The 15,317-nt window shown below is 34.2% G+C and overlaps 1 protein-coding gene across 4 annotated transcripts; it reads right to left on the bottom strand.

Annotated features, from left to right (window-relative positions):
- Window positions 1-367: 367 nt before the first annotated feature.
- LOC129000075 (luc7-like protein 3) lies at window positions 368-14,379 on the bottom strand. Of its 4 annotated transcripts, none has more exons than XM_054426950.1 (9): window positions 14,185-14,379; window positions 11,402-11,650; window positions 9,484-9,693; window positions 8,757-8,918; window positions 7,619-7,776; window positions 7,256-7,336; window positions 6,734-6,825; window positions 6,045-6,126; window positions 368-1,436 (listed from the first exon to the last, which is right to left on the bottom strand). In XM_054426950.1, the coding sequence occupies exons 1-8, from the start codon at window positions 14,287-14,289 to the stop codon at window positions 6,071-6,073; spliced, it is 1,113 nt and encodes a 370-aa protein (XP_054282925.1). In that variant the 5' UTR covers window positions 14,290-14,379; the 3' UTR covers window positions 368-1,436; window positions 6,045-6,070. The 4 variants fall into 4 exon arrangements, with proteins under 4 accessions (XP_054282925.1, XP_054282923.1, XP_054282926.1 ...); XM_054426948.1 differs by lacking the exon at window positions 8,757-8,918 and adding an exon at window positions 8,547-8,708; XM_054426951.1 differs by lacking the exon at window positions 8,757-8,918 and adding an exon at window positions 8,547-8,708 and having other exon boundaries at window positions 6,734-6,822.
- Window positions 14,380-15,317: the final 938 nt, after the last annotated feature.

Genomic DNA, 15,317 nt, shown 5'->3' with positions numbered 1-15,317 from the left:
TTCCCTACACTTAAAGATATTACGACTACGATCAGCTGGTGCAGCGCTTCCCATTTCGTTCAATAATTGGATCTTACCTAAACTAAAAACAAGTGGTACAGTGTTTGAAAGACTAATTATTCATATGAATTATGGTAACTGTAGGGAAAACATAATGTGTAACACGAGTGCAAACTGCCTTTGCTGCAGTCGAAAACTTTCTACACTCGCCTACGGCTTGTGCATTAACATTTCTCTCACGTGCAGCAAACTTTGCACACTAGTTATACAAATAGCTATTTCCATACTGTAGTAATGTTTTCCTACTTAAGCGTTTGGTGGTGACATTTTTGATTGATAGAGGAATAAATTAAACCAAAACACAACAGACATGAACACTGATTTATTTAGACACTACCCTGGGGCGAAACAATCGTAAGTGGAACTTATAATTTAAGTTACAAATAACCATAATCAAATGGATTTACCTAAAAGGCACTGGAGCGATGTCCAAGATGTGAAGTTCTAAATCTCTCGGAATGGATGGATCTTCCTTGAAGAGAACTATTCTAGGTTTGTACTATTACATATTGTGTTGGGTTCTTTTCTACCATGTGTTATTACAGATGAGTTTAACAGTTAAAAAAAATAATTGAAATCAAGAATAATAAAAGTGTTAGTGGCCTAGAGTGAATTTTTAAAGCAATTTAACTGACTTTAATCGTTAATAAAGATAATAATTCAACTCTAAATAAAAAAATGCAAATTAGCTATAGGCTTAGGAGATAAGACTATTTTTCTAAATATCAAATTTTAAATGTTAAAAATGAGAAAAGAACCCTTAAACATAAAACTAGAAACTGGAATATTTCACTGACAGGAGGCTAATAATTAACTGAGAGAACCAAGAAATAAATGTTTACGTTTGGTTCAAGATCAAGTTTTGGAAATTAAACCAACGAAATGACTTGTAGTTGAAATTTAGATGGGGTCTTTAAATAGATTTTAGATTTATAAATAGTTAACATCCTCCTCAAGATAAAAAACAGATTTGCTGAGAATTCTTTATACGAAAATTGATTTCTTTTCTATGGTTATTAGATGAAATTGAGGGAGTTAATACTTAATTTTCTCCTCACTACATAAAAACTCTGTTTTTTTACAAATGAAGAATTTATTGACACTCCACCAGTGGAACAAAACTGATTGCCTCAAAGAAAAATTAAATACAATTGGAATACACCCAAAGTTATCTATGGTAAAAATATTGGTTTTATTTTTCCAAACACAAGAAACAGTTATGTAGAAAAGAAATACAAAGATGATCGAATTAAAACGTTAAAAAGCCTATATACACACATTTATAATTGAATTTAAATGTCTATTTCCTATTCTAGACACAAACAGAAGTCACCTGGACATTGAGAAGTTGTTCTTCGCCTCAACGCTTGGCCCACCTGTAATCAGCCAATGTACCAAATCAGCCTAGTTCCACCAACAGCCAACAAAGAGAACAAGTCAAATACCTGAGTCTCGAAGGTCTGTAGATCAGTCTTCCGGCCCCTCGGCTCTGTCTGGATTTGCTTTCGCTTTTCTTTGACATGTCAAAAATATTTCCTCCCAGTCAGAAAAAATGTCAAAGATAATAAAAAGAAAATTAAATGAGGTTAGGAAATCTTGTCAGCTATAAAGCCAGTAGTCAGTAGATATAACTTCAACATAATAAACAGATAATATTTCTATTATGAACTTTATCCATCCCATTAGTGACATAACCTCCATAATATCAATGAACAGAAAACTATAAAAGGCAAGAATTTTAATCACAATTTAAAAAAAATCTGCTTTTGTTATACGGATTGAAGTTGTATAGTATAAATTATCTTGATTTTTAAGTAGAAAAAATAAATAACAACGTTAAAAGAACTTAAGGAATACCTGTCGAAAGCAAATCCTTATGAACAGAGTTGATATCTATAGAGGATTGAAAGTCTTTATTGAAAACTCAACACTTCTTTAATAGTGACAAACCTCTGATAGTAGTGGATACAATGAGCCGTATTAATAAAAAGAAGGATATGCTCAAAAGGAAAAGGTATGAAGCAAAAGCATTTGCTTCTAGTAAAAGGTAAAAGTAAAAGCATATCCTTCAAACCGTATTAATAATGATTACCTTTTACTTCCGAGCAAATCCTTCTGCTCGGAAGTAAATGGTTCTTTAGGAACATCACATGTTACACGTCTGATCCTGTCTATTTTTGTCTACTGATATCCCTCGAAGGCTTAACTGTGCCAACTCCGTGTAATGGTTTTGCATCTGGCTTTAAATTTAATCATAACAAACTAAATTATAAAATCTAGAGTGTGTGGGCCGGAATTTTACCCCGGATTTTACCCCTAGAATCTTAACCCCTTTCTAGACATAGAATTTGGTTGATGATAATAGTTAGTCGGGTACATAATAAATTTGTTTATAGAAATCATCATATATGCTTTGTGATTAGTTTTGTAAATATTTACAAACACAACATAAACAAATGAATACTAAACATATGTTATTTGGCACTTTGTAGATAGCATTCAGAACTGTATAACCACAGAAACCCTCGCCGCAGATGCAGACTAAATAAATTTCCTTTTCTGGCTGGATTTCTTCTAAAATATTCCCTGAAAATTGTCAGATTTATTTCCTATTTAAATAATATTAATTTTAATGAGTACGTAGGTTTGCTGATTCAAAGAAGGTGTTGAGGTGTGTTTTTATTGAAATGTTGATAGCTTTGTAGGAGGTAAACAAAATACTCCCGCCACAGCAAACCTGCAGACTAAGTAAATTTCCATTTGCCTGATTGGATGTACCTTAAAATGTCTCCAATATCACATCCATTCCCTATTTAAATAGCTTCAGTTTAACTGAGTACTTAGGTTTACTGCTACAGGGAGGGTAAAAAGGTTACAACAGTTTAAAAATGTCTCCATAAAAAATAACATGGAAATTTTAAATTTACATTTTTTTTCTCCGTAGCCATTAGGCGTATAATATCGCTTTGATATACTAAATTAATAGTTTTTTTAAACTCTACAAAATGGCGTGGAAAGAAGTTGCTAAAATCTATGTTTTTAGGGTAAAAAATGTTAAAATCCAATTACCCTATAAAACCGCTCATAAACCATCGTTTCCATATCCTATTATGCTGATTCGCGAATCCCTTAGAATAAATGTAGGTTTACACGTTTTCACCAAATTTAACCAAAATCGGATCACCTTTGCTCGTGTTATCGTGCTAACGGGCAAACATGTATATGAATTTGAACGGAGGAGGTTTTTGGCCTCTGGGGACCTGAAAACGGAAAAGTAAATGGGTCATGGGTCTAGGTCTTACCATGAGACCTACGGAATAGCTTTTGCCCTATTTAGGAAATTCGCTAAAATTTAGCACCACACTAAAACCACCACACACCTTTTACTTAAACGTATAATCTGCTACTGATCAGATGCATCATTTTTGAAGGATTTACTTCAAAGAAAAAGTAAATGGTGAGTTTTATTAATAACCATTTACTCAAGTCATGAGCAAAACCTCAAATTTCTATAGATTACCTTTTACTTCTAAAGCAAAAGGTTTTGCTTTAGTTTTTATTAATACAGATTGAAGGATTTGCTCGAATTTTCGCAAGTAAAAGGTTTACCTCATCTTTATTAATACGGCTCAATGATTTACAAGAAAACAATCAATATCTACATCAATAACTCGAGAAAACCCCACACAACTTAAACACCAACTCGGTTAGAAATCAATTCTTTTTTAACAATTCATTCAAATCATACACTACTTTTCAGAGTAAAACATTTTATGAGTTTTCAATGAAAAACATTCAAACATTGGACAAATTACTTGCATCACATGAAAATAAATAACTAACTTGATCTACTGCAGCGAAGACCTCTTCATTCTGGCGTCCATGGGTCTAAAATGAATTCCTAAAAGTTGAACACAATAGAAATCTCAGTATAAATCACTCATACATCCAACAGGAAATGGGATATTGTAATATTAGGAAACTCAAGAACCACAACTTTGCAAGTGGTTGTCTCAATGGAACTATTTCGGACTTAGCAAATCTTAAATTTTTTTTACTTTTTGATTTTTGGTCACCTGGTATTATTCCGGTCGGACGATCATCTGCAATCACTTGCGCACTTCTGCGACTGTCGTAGAACAGAAGTACAAATCTCACGACTTCTTGAGGACACAAATAATATGTGAATCATCTTGCGCAATGGACGCTAAACGATCCTGGATGGCAGCAGAAGATGTTTGATGGACCAGATTTGTAAGAACTATTATCACTTTATATCAAGATACTCTTTTCTCCACTACTTTTTTGAATCTTCAATGTTTAAAAATAATACATATTTTGTTTGCGGTGATTTGCAATAATGTCTCAGAAAGATATACATGATAACGCAAGTAGGCATATATTTACTTAAAAAGTATTAAATTTATAGAGAAAAATCATAAACTTACTTTAGCTTGAGTTTAACATGCTTTCAAATTATAAGAGTGGCAGTGAAAATAAAAGTTCTTTTAGAATTGAATCCAAGACCTTATTCTCCTAAAAAAATGTCACTGTTAAGGTTTTAATTATTTAAAACCCACTTTTAAATTAATTGTGATTTCGTGTAATAAAGTTCCTTTTATGAACTTTAAATATTTGGAGAGATCCACTGTCATAAATCCTAGTCCAATAATAAAATTGTAATAAATGAAATTTATTTAAGTCCCTCTAATATAAGTAACATGTTCAGTGCTTAGTAAATTTAGAAAAATAACTAACAAGACAACACTGCCATCCAGGATTGACATAGTCTATAAATATATAAAATGTAGAGCAAGAATAATTGCAGTTTCCAAGTCTAAATTACATTTAACACACTGCAATTTGGAAATCAATGGATGTAAGTAATGTTAAATGGCATTAGAAAAAGATATTGTTGGGTTACTGTTTAGGATTAGAAAAGATATTGAATTTTGACTTTTTTAAAGACACTGCAATTTGGAAATCAATGGATATGTAAATAATGTTAAATGGCATTAGAAAAAGTTATTGGTGGGTTACTGTTTAGGATTAGAAAACATATTGAATTTTGACTTTTTTTTAAGACAAAGACACTAAACGGTTTTAAAACCCATCCCTTCTAACTCTAGAAAGGAGATACTGCCCATCACGTTATCAAAGGATTGATCAATATAAATCTGATGATCGCACATATGTAGGCCTATTTGTTCATGTAATTACATACATTTCAACTACAGTAGAACCTCTTTAATCCGAACCCCTGTAATCCGAACGTCCACTAATCCGAACGCCTCAATGCTGTACTCTATACACAGTGCAGTAGTTCTTTATTGTATACTGTATTATTGATATACGCACCGTAATTATTTCAACTGTAATGTACAGTACTGTTTATTCCCAATGTTTACTACTGTATTAAATAAACACTGTATTTTACTTTATAAAGCATTTTCCACTTTTCCCTAGCTATTGTTATGTAAAAACAACAATATGTTCTGTAATCCGAACTATTCAATAGTCCGAACTACCCCCAGTCCCAATTAGTTCGGATTAAAGAGGTTCTACTGTATAAATTTATAGAATTTATCACTGCAATGAAAAGGATTGTAAATTGTTACACTTTAGGGTTTACCCTTTTTAAATGTGAATCATTTTGTAACCACGACAAGGTCGTGACTAAAACTTTCAATCCCCTACATAAAAAGTTTTCTAACCATTCCTTCCCTCAAAAAGTAATACTATTTCGTCTCCTACCAAAAATGCTGAACTTTTTACCTATTGATTTTCTTTTGAGTCTGAAATATATGTTTGACTCGTATACCGACACCGAAGGGTCCAATATCACCACTTACCTCTAACGGTTCCACCTGAAATGAGAAAGTATTTTATTGTTACTTGAACACGCTGCAGGTCCAGAGTGTTCAGAACACAAATATTACAAGTGTTCCTGCAACGTGTTCCCCTCCGTCAGCCAAGCCACTTACCTGAGCAAATCCACACTGACCCGACTCTAATGGCGTCTTCGGTCTCGGTCCCTGTCACGGTCTCGCTCCCGCTCCCCATTTTCTGGAACATTAGAAAATCATTAGAGTTGAATGGGTCCTGAAATTTTGCAAAAATAAATTTCCGATCTTTGGGTGGGATTAAATGCAATCTCAGGATTTGTTGAAACCTAGTGATTTCGCCGTGAAAACGAGTGATGATGATGATCATGATCAGGAGGTTCAAGATTCGCCCACTATGGCGGGTGACGATGATATCTCTGTGATCACAGTAAATAGTAACAACAGTCACATGTTGACATGTTACAGTCATATTGACATAGAATAAATATAGAGTGAAATTCCATTTCTTTGTCTTTATCACAATTTGCAAAATTTACACTTAAGATTTTAAAAATAAACACAAGTTTCCCTTGTTTCGCAGAAAGAAAAATCTCGTGATGTGAATCAGTCCCACACCAAACTAAAAGTATAACCCTGGCCTTCCCTAAAAATCATTTTACAAATACATGCATTTAAGTAAAATTTATATACTGATGTGTGATGAAGTAAATTCTATATAACTGAATCACACAAATTTGAACTTATTTTCAATATTATTCAACTGGCAAGTACTACACTGAGAAGCCAATGAGATGATTGTTGGCAGGCCTAACCCTGTAGTGACTCACCTTTGCGTCGGTCCTCGTGTCTCGATCTATCTCTTTCTTTGTCCCTCTGGTGGCGGTCCCGGGAATGACTCCTCTGTTTAGAGGATAATCTTCTGCAAAAGAAAAAAGTTTTAGTGACCATGTTTTTGTGCGGTTATCAGTTATGTAGAAAATACACAAGTTTTTAAATTAAAAATTCCTATGTTATTCTTATGGATAATAAGTAAACTTTTGTAGTTTGCTTATTTATGGATATGTATATTGATCACACCTCACCAACTACTTTATTTTATACCAATAAAAAACACTGTATTACACCAAACCGCTATAGCAGCAAACCTAGGTACTTGTTAAACCTAATGCTATTTAAAAAGGAGAATCAAATCAGGACTGTTCACTAGGTCTGCAGGTTTGCTGCGGAGGGGTATTTTTTAATTTAACTGCTGTAGTAAAACGAAAACGGCCAAATATCACCTCTGAAATATATGGCCCTGAGAGTAAGAGTAAGCAATAAACAAAGGTTAGGTTAGAACTGTTACTTACGAGCTACCACGGTCATCTCTGTGGCGTCCGTGTCCATCTCTGTCCCAGTCGCGGTCTCTGTGGTTTGCGTGATCCCTGGTGCTACACAAACATTCAGCATCAAATAAAATAATGTTAACAACCTTATTGTTCAGTATTTATTAGCAGGCCAGCTGATCATTGTGACAGAGTGAGAGAGAGAGTAGATTACACAATCCATATGGCCGCAACACGCAAAAATACAACAATTAAAATTATTAAATGTAAACATTCCTGGTTCTAAGATCCATTACCTTTCTCATTCCTTATCGTTTTGTGTAGCATTTTTTAATTTGTTTCCTTATATATGCGTTTTGCAAACAACAACAAAAAACTTGTACAAACCTGTGCTTTTTACTTCGATCTTCTTCCTCCCTTTTCTTTCTTCTTTCTTCCCTATCTTTCTCTTTCTTTTTCTCTTCCTCTTCTCGCATCTTATGACGTTCTCTTCTCTCTTCATCTCTCCTCCTTTCCTTTTCATCTCGTTGTTTTGCTCTTTCACTCTGTTTAAAAAAAATTAATGTAGACATTAAGAGTTAAGGTTTTAAATACCTTGCTAACGTACTAATAACATCTTCTGTTGTGTTTGCTTTTATAAAAGTTGATTTTAATGTATTAGATTAAATTTTTTTTCTCCAAAATTTTCAAATTAAAATCTTTTACCTGTGCTTTGCAGCAAGGAATGGACCCAAAGTGAAAAAGCCTCTAAAGTGACTATAAAACTGCTATTATATAACCATTGATTGGATGATGCTTCATATTTTCTATGATCAATAACAATATACAAGTTTAAAAAGATCCCTAGGTGTGTGGCAGTTAACTCAAAAACATTCAAATTTGCCTCCATTCCCTATTACTACAAGCCAAGAAGATTGTGTCATCTGCCTCAGCTACTTCCATAGGCATCAAATGAATCAGATACTTTCTCTATTGTCCGCTAAACCTTTGACATAAATTTTCCTGTTCATGCAACATACTGTCCACATTAGTCTATGATTCTAATAAATTAACCAAGCTTATTGAAATAAGAAAACCACAAAAATTATGAGATAAAAACTAACTAACACGAGTAACAGGGTACATACTCTGTAGGTTTAAGATAATGTGAAATACAAACCACCATTTCTAGTGTTTATGTAAGTAGAATTCTGAAATAATTGTCAAATATTAAGTCAAAATAAATTTATACCTATACTAATTACTAACAAAATTAATATTTCAATCCGTCAACTTCACCATACCGTTACATCTACTACCACCCGCTACCACTAACCATAATTTCCTCCAACGCCATTCGCAATCTAGCAAATCCGACGTGTTGTTTGCCCATCAGGTGATCATCTATCCTTGACTGAGCGTCACCGACGATCAAGAATGCTCCGCAAACCTCGCACACCTCCATCTGTTTCTCTTGTGCGGCTGCGATCTCGGCCGTCTGTACAGAACATTAAGTTTACACGATTCACCCAGAACACTCACTAACCATGATCTCATCCACAGTGCGCCGTAGCTTGCTGTACCCCATGTGTACCTTGCCCATCATGTGGTCTTCGATGCGAGACTGACTGTCGCCAACAATCAGGAATGCCCCACACACCTCGCACACTTCCATCAGCTTCTGTTGGGCCACGGCCATTTCCGCTGTCTACGCAGAAGGATAGATTACATGATCTTCATCATGTAGTCAAATAACTAGTAGTTCAAACTAATGTAGCCTAACCTATCCCTTCTTTGTACAGTAGTGGCCGAATAGAATCAGTCAACATCAAACGAACTGATAATATAAGATTGCAGTTTTAATGTGAAGATAAGTAGTTTAAAATCAATTACATTTGCATTCTTTAAATTGATTTTACCTGGACACCCTTGCACTTCATGCTCAAATTGTAGATATAATTGATTTTCAATTAACTACATTAGGCTCTCTGGTAAAAAACTTCTGGTGGTTCAAGTAACCTCCTGATATTATTACACTAACATAGGTACTCACACAGTATGTACAAGTTCAGATAGCAAACATGTCTAGTAGGCCTACTGTTTGGTAAATTAAGATGTTAATATTTTTACTTTATCTGAAATAGTTGATAATTTGACATGAGTACTGGTACCAATAATATTGTACCATGTAGACCCAATATTTATTTCCTTAATGAGCTAACCATAATTACACCTAGTTTTAATTTGTTCCAAATAATGTTTCGATTCTGTACCTGTGACCAGTGGCTGTTGTCATTCTGCTTTCGCAAAGCTTCCCTCTCCTCTTTCAGCTGGTCGCACAGCTTCATCAGGCCTTGTGCTTGCTCCACATTGCCCTCGATGCCGGCTGCCTCTGCCTCGCTCACCAGTGAGTTGATCTTGTTTGACAACAACGCGATCTGTTCCTGGTTGCGCTGTGTTTGCTGCGGCGAGAGCGACGACGGCTGCAACAGCACCAACTTATGAAAAAATATATCTCGACACATGGTTATTGAGTGACATAGCTTAGAGGACAAAATTAAGATTTTTCTTGAGCTGGTGTTAAATGATAGTGAATTTAAGAAACAGTGAACAAATTTTGAGTTTGTTCAATACAAAAATAAAAAAACTTCAACAATGACTAATAAGGTTATCAATTGGGATATAAAGTCACAACAATTTTACCTTCAAATTATTTTTAATCCATAGGGTAAACACGTTTAGTTTCTGAGATTTAAGCCAAATGGGCTATGTACTTTCTAAGTATTGAATTGCATTTCATTCAGGAGTTATTTTTGTGTCTGTTCAATAGAAAAATAAATCATTCTCAGAACTCTGTCAATTCATTATTAAGGACAAAAAACCATCACAGCAAAACTATAACTCTGCTTTAGCTCTGGCCTTAGTTGGAATTTGAATCTATATATAAAACCAAAAGTACCCATGAACTTTTGGGAAAACTACAAGTCACACCCCCATAAACCATATACTTAAAATGTTTGTCATGACGAGAAACCTTGCGCAAAACTATCCATTATTTCATAAATTGCCCTTTAAGGTAGTAATTCCTTTCTAAAGGGAACTTTCCATATACCTAATGTTAAAAATACCTCAGCTGCACTTATTTTTTTGTTATTCTTTCAACTTATTACCTTATTAAAATCAGGTGTGCTTTATTAATACCTATGAAGTCAAACGGGGTGAAGCCCGTGGGTAACAACTAGTCATTTTTAAAGGGTTATTGTGATGATTTTTAGCAGCTGAGTAGTTCGAATGTAAACAAGGAATCGGCCAGACCAATCACTTAGCTTCTTTATTAGATAAAAGCCTATCTACAATGATTAGTAATATGAGCCGTGTTGGCTCAGTAACTTCTAAAATGTCTACCATCACCCCCCCCCCAATGTCTAATTACTTGACCCAACAAAAACATTTTGAAGATCAACCATGCAAAAATAACTTAGTTAGGCTACAACACTGGAGAAATTCAAATTCAACACGTTTCCACAACCCATCAAGACATAGGTCTATTTTGACTAAATTGTTTTAAAGACCAAAAATATAGCTTTATTAGTTTCAACGAATAAAAAGATTAACCTATGCTACATTATTTTTATAAAGACCACAAGGTTTATAAGTTAAACAAATACTAGGTACGCCTACACAATAGCTCACTTCAAGCATAGCCACAACTTTGTTTGACTTATTGATTTTGTATAGGCCTAGGCATAAAGTAGGTAAGTAATTTAAACTTTCCTAGGGTTCTCAAGAGAAAAAAAAAACAGACATAAAAGTGTCTATATTGTCCTCCTTTGGCTTTTGGCTTTTTGTTTGGCCTAGGCCTGGATTTAAAGTGACTTTCCTAGAGTTAGGGTAAGAATAAGTAGGCAGTTAAATGATCATAAATCATGAAAACTTGAGTCAAACAAGTTCGTTTAACTTAAAAGACAAATATCTTTATAAATCTATAGACAGTATTTTATTAACTTTGCCAAGTACCGTAACTAAAACGTATATTAACTAAACCAACTAACTTATTAGTTTTGACATTGGTAATAATTAAGTTAGGCTATACAAATTTCATTGGCTCACCTCGAGTGTTAATTCCAGTATTCAATTAAAAAAGAAACGGGTCAACTTAAGACTACAATTCCTAAAACAGTCTATACTTACGGGTTCAGATTTATTTCCGATTAGAGCTAGCCTTTGCTTGCCTTTAACTATTTTGCGTTCCACCTCGTTCAGCATAGCCTGAGAGAAGCGAATGAATTCATCTTCGTATGATTGTTTCTTGTAAGAGGTTGACTTATCGAACAGTGCCTTAGCCTCGTCATCATGTACCTTGGAGCAAACGCCAAGATCCGCCCGTGTGTTGACAAAGAGATCATGAGGACAGAACTTCACCATGTAAAATTTGCAGTACTGTAAAGCAAATTGATCATGTTTTGAATTCAAATAAGGTTTGCACATGAAGCTTAATTAGGAGAATATATTTTTTCATTTAAGCTCTTAAACATCAAGAACAATATGATAAAGGATATCTTAAACAATTTAATGAATAGACTGCATAAATTCTGAATTGAATAGGCTAACATAGAAATGATTAAATAGTTACCATTACCAATAGAGGTGGGTATGTGATTGGGCTTACTGCAGTGGCATAGCCAGGTTTGAAGCACCCTGGAGCGGAAATGGCTAACATCGAAAACATTCCCCGATACACCAATAACGGTCAGAGTGGGTATACAGCAACGTAGCTCAGTGTAGCCTACATTTAAGCTTTTGGGTTGGTGGAATTCAGATACAAAAGCACTTTTCAGAGGCCTATTAAATTAGCTACAGAGTTATGTAACAATATAGAAAAACATTTAGTTTGCATAGGCTTAATAAAATAAAAAGATGAGGTAATTATATCGATCAGACGTCATGTTAAAATAGTATTTGTTATGGTAGCCTACCTACACTATTATGATGCTAACTTAAATAATGTCCAAAATTCAAAAATGACTATCCTTTTCCCGGAAAAGTCAAATAAACACGAAGAATTGGAAAAGCTGTACAAATATTTAATTAAAAAACACAAATTAAAGGTAGGCCTACCTATTTAAACTGTGCGGAATTTTATGCTGAATACGAGTAAGTTAAATGTTATTTTTTTCATGTCATAAATATTAGGCTAAACACGCTATCGAAAAAGTGGGTGAAAGATGATTAAAAAAATTACATCACTAGCCACACAACTTATGAAAATGGAAAAAATTATCTTACAGCAAAAATATAAACAGTACCGTAGTACCATAGGCCATATATGTTAAGATTGTTTATTTACATTAAAACAGTTTTAGTTTACGCACAATTTTTTTTCCTTTAGGATCCATACTCTCTTCTGTTAATATCTCCAAATGCATCCAAATTGGATACAAATTGAGCGCTGATATTAGGCCTAAACTTAAGTTAAGTATTTAGACAAAAATATTAGGCTCAAAAGATTCAAAAGCTTTTATAACTTATTAGGCTACCATTCAGTTATTAATTGCAATAGTCTAGGTAACGTCAAGGGCTTGTGCTAAAAATATATAAAATCAAATTATAGGGCCTATGAATAAAGATTTATAATATAAACTGTGCGATCAAACAAAGTTTGGCTAAGTACCACTAGTAACAGTCGTCTGCATGGTTCATAAGTAACTTAAATGGTGTGCCACAGATTGAAACGTAACGTGGAAATGGAACCCACCTTATTTTTGCGCTAAGCTAACTAAATTTTTCCGTCTTAAGTTAGGTGGCTTCACTAACTTAACTTAGCTGTAGATTGTAAGTTAACCTACTGTGTAAAGTCTCAGCAAACAGCTAACCAGCATATAAGTTATTTAGGCTGCACTTTACTTTAGGGCCTACACTCATTCGAATGAAAATATCGATCAATATATCAATTAATCGATTGTTTCATTCGATGTATCGTTTGGTTAGTTAGGTAAGGTTAACATTACAGAACATACCAACAGCAGAGCCATTTAAAAATAATCAACAAACATATATATATCCAACTTATAACATGTTATTTGTGTGTTGTGACAATGAATAGACCAAAAGAAAAATCAACAATAAATAACAATAGGCCTAACAATAAATATGTAAATAAATAGCCTATCATGAAACGCAAAAAGTGAAAAATAAGTTAACTTAGCATGAGACTGAATAACAACAAAAATGAAGATGGTGAGACAATACATTGACAAAAGCTCGATTAAGTAGTGAGATTTCGTTGCTCGCCAAGGACAGTGAGGAACTTTCTTCGAGCTTGTTTGAAGCTGTCAATGAAGAAGTCCACTGTGCTGTCCAGCTTCAACTTGTGTCCATATAGACACAAGACACATCGACGCTGTATTTCGTTAAAACTTTTAAGTGTTCTAAGTTGAGTTTTGTGACCAATGGAGCCTGAACTTGACTGAGAGGTGGACATTAGGCTAGATGTAGAGAAATAGGCTAGGCCTAGGCCTACAAAAAAGGCGAAGAGAATTAGGCCTACAATACTGTTACCACTTAACAGAAATTGACTTTTCATTTGGAATTTCCTCCAGAGAACCCATCGTCCTTAATTTGGCCTTTCTCTACCTAAGGCCTAGTCCAATAGAAAACTGATCAAATGTTGGTAGGTACCTAATTGGCCTACCTACCTCAATTAGGCCTAGGCATAGTTTCTAAGCCTATTACCACTCATGATTTTTAGTAGACCTAGGCCTAGCCTATCCTTGCCCATGCCTACAGGGGATTGATTTTCGATGTTAAAATAGGCCTAATAGGCTATACCCTAGGTTTCCTATAAATATAAAAATACACACGATGTTGAGTAAGTTAAAAAACCTATTTGTTTAATCTAATATAACTTAATGAAAGCTAGCATAAATTCGGTTACAAAAACTGGGCGACATCTTCCGCCATAATGAACAACTTACGTCGGGATCTTCCCAGTTCAGTTCTTTAGCCTTTTCACTTGGAGCCACATTTCTATTACGCCCCATTAATTCGTCTAAAAGCTGAGCTGCTGCTAGAACAGCCATTGTCACTAAATTAAAACTAATTTCACAATTTACAATTAAAAATTGCTGAGATGACAAACGCTGACAAACTTTACCACACCAGTAAGTAACACCATTACCAACAAAACAAAACCATTCGGATTCGATTCACCATTGCCTTGCCAATCTTGCCATGCCGAACGATCGTGAAGACAGCTATCGCCAGCTAACGGCGGGCGGAGAATTCCATACCCCCACCACCCATTCTGTGTACAGTCTAATAAAACGGAAATAGACCTCAAATTTATTAAAAATTTTAAAACCTTTTTTTAACAATATAACACATAATGTAGCGTTTTCCAGCACATATTAACGATTTAAATGGGGGAAATACTTAAATGCATAACAAATAAAAAAAATATATAAATAAAATGTTAGTTATTTTGAGCTAGAAGTCCAGCTAACGAATTGGCGCTTAGCGTACAGACAACCTTCGACGGATAATAAAATTATGTTCCTTATCAATTCCCAAACTTTTTATTGCTGAAATTACTAGAGGTAAATGTAACCTTAAAGTGGACACATGTTAAAAGAAAATAAAAATGGTGGAAATTAGGTTAAAGTTCCCCTAACCATTTACTTACCACTCAATCTGTAGAACTCACTCGACTTTCGACGGGTAATAAAATAATGTTCCTTATCAATTCCCAAACTTTTTATTGCTGAAATTATTTGAGGTACATGTAATCTAAAAGTGTACATATGTTATAACAAAATAAAAGTGGTGGAAAATAGGTTAAAGTTCCCCTAACTATTTACTTACCATTCAATCTGTAGAACTCACTCAACTTCGACGGATAATAAAACTATGTTCCTTACCAATTCCCAAACTTTTTATTGCTAAATTTATTTGAGGTATATGTAATCTAAAAGTGTACATATGTTATAAGAAAATAAAAGTGGTGGAAAATAGGTTAAAGTTACCCTAACCATTTCCATACCGCGTACGCTGAAAAATCCAGTCAACTTTCGACGGATAATAAAATTATGTTCCTTATCAATTCCCAAAC

Source organism: Macrosteles quadrilineatus, unplaced genomic scaffold (genome assembly GCF_028750875.1).
Source record: "Macrosteles quadrilineatus isolate MER2022 unplaced genomic scaffold, UCM_ALF_1.0 Scaffold_8__2_contigs__length_117827958, whole genome shotgun sequence".
Classification (NCBI taxonomy): Eukaryota; Metazoa; Arthropoda; class Insecta; order Hemiptera; family Cicadellidae; genus Macrosteles; species Macrosteles quadrilineatus.
The sequence above is the reverse complement of the archived record's forward strand: the minus strand, read 5'-3'. Positions and strand labels throughout refer to the sequence as shown.

Excerpts from the sequence above, each read along its gene's own strand:
- LOC129000075 (XM_054426950.1), bottom strand. The coding sequence starts at position 14,289 with ATGGCTGTTCTAGCAGCAGCTCAGCTTTTAGACGAATTAATGGGGCGT. Across the intron at positions 7,777-8,756 it reads GCACTGTGGATGAGATCATG|AGTGAAAGAGCAAAACAACG; the intron begins GTTAGTGAGTGT and ends TTTTTTAAACAG. Across the intron at positions 6,127-6,733 it reads ACACGAGGACCGACGCAAAG|AAAATGGGGAGCGGGAGCGA; the intron begins GTGAGTCACTAC and ends CTAATGTTCCAG.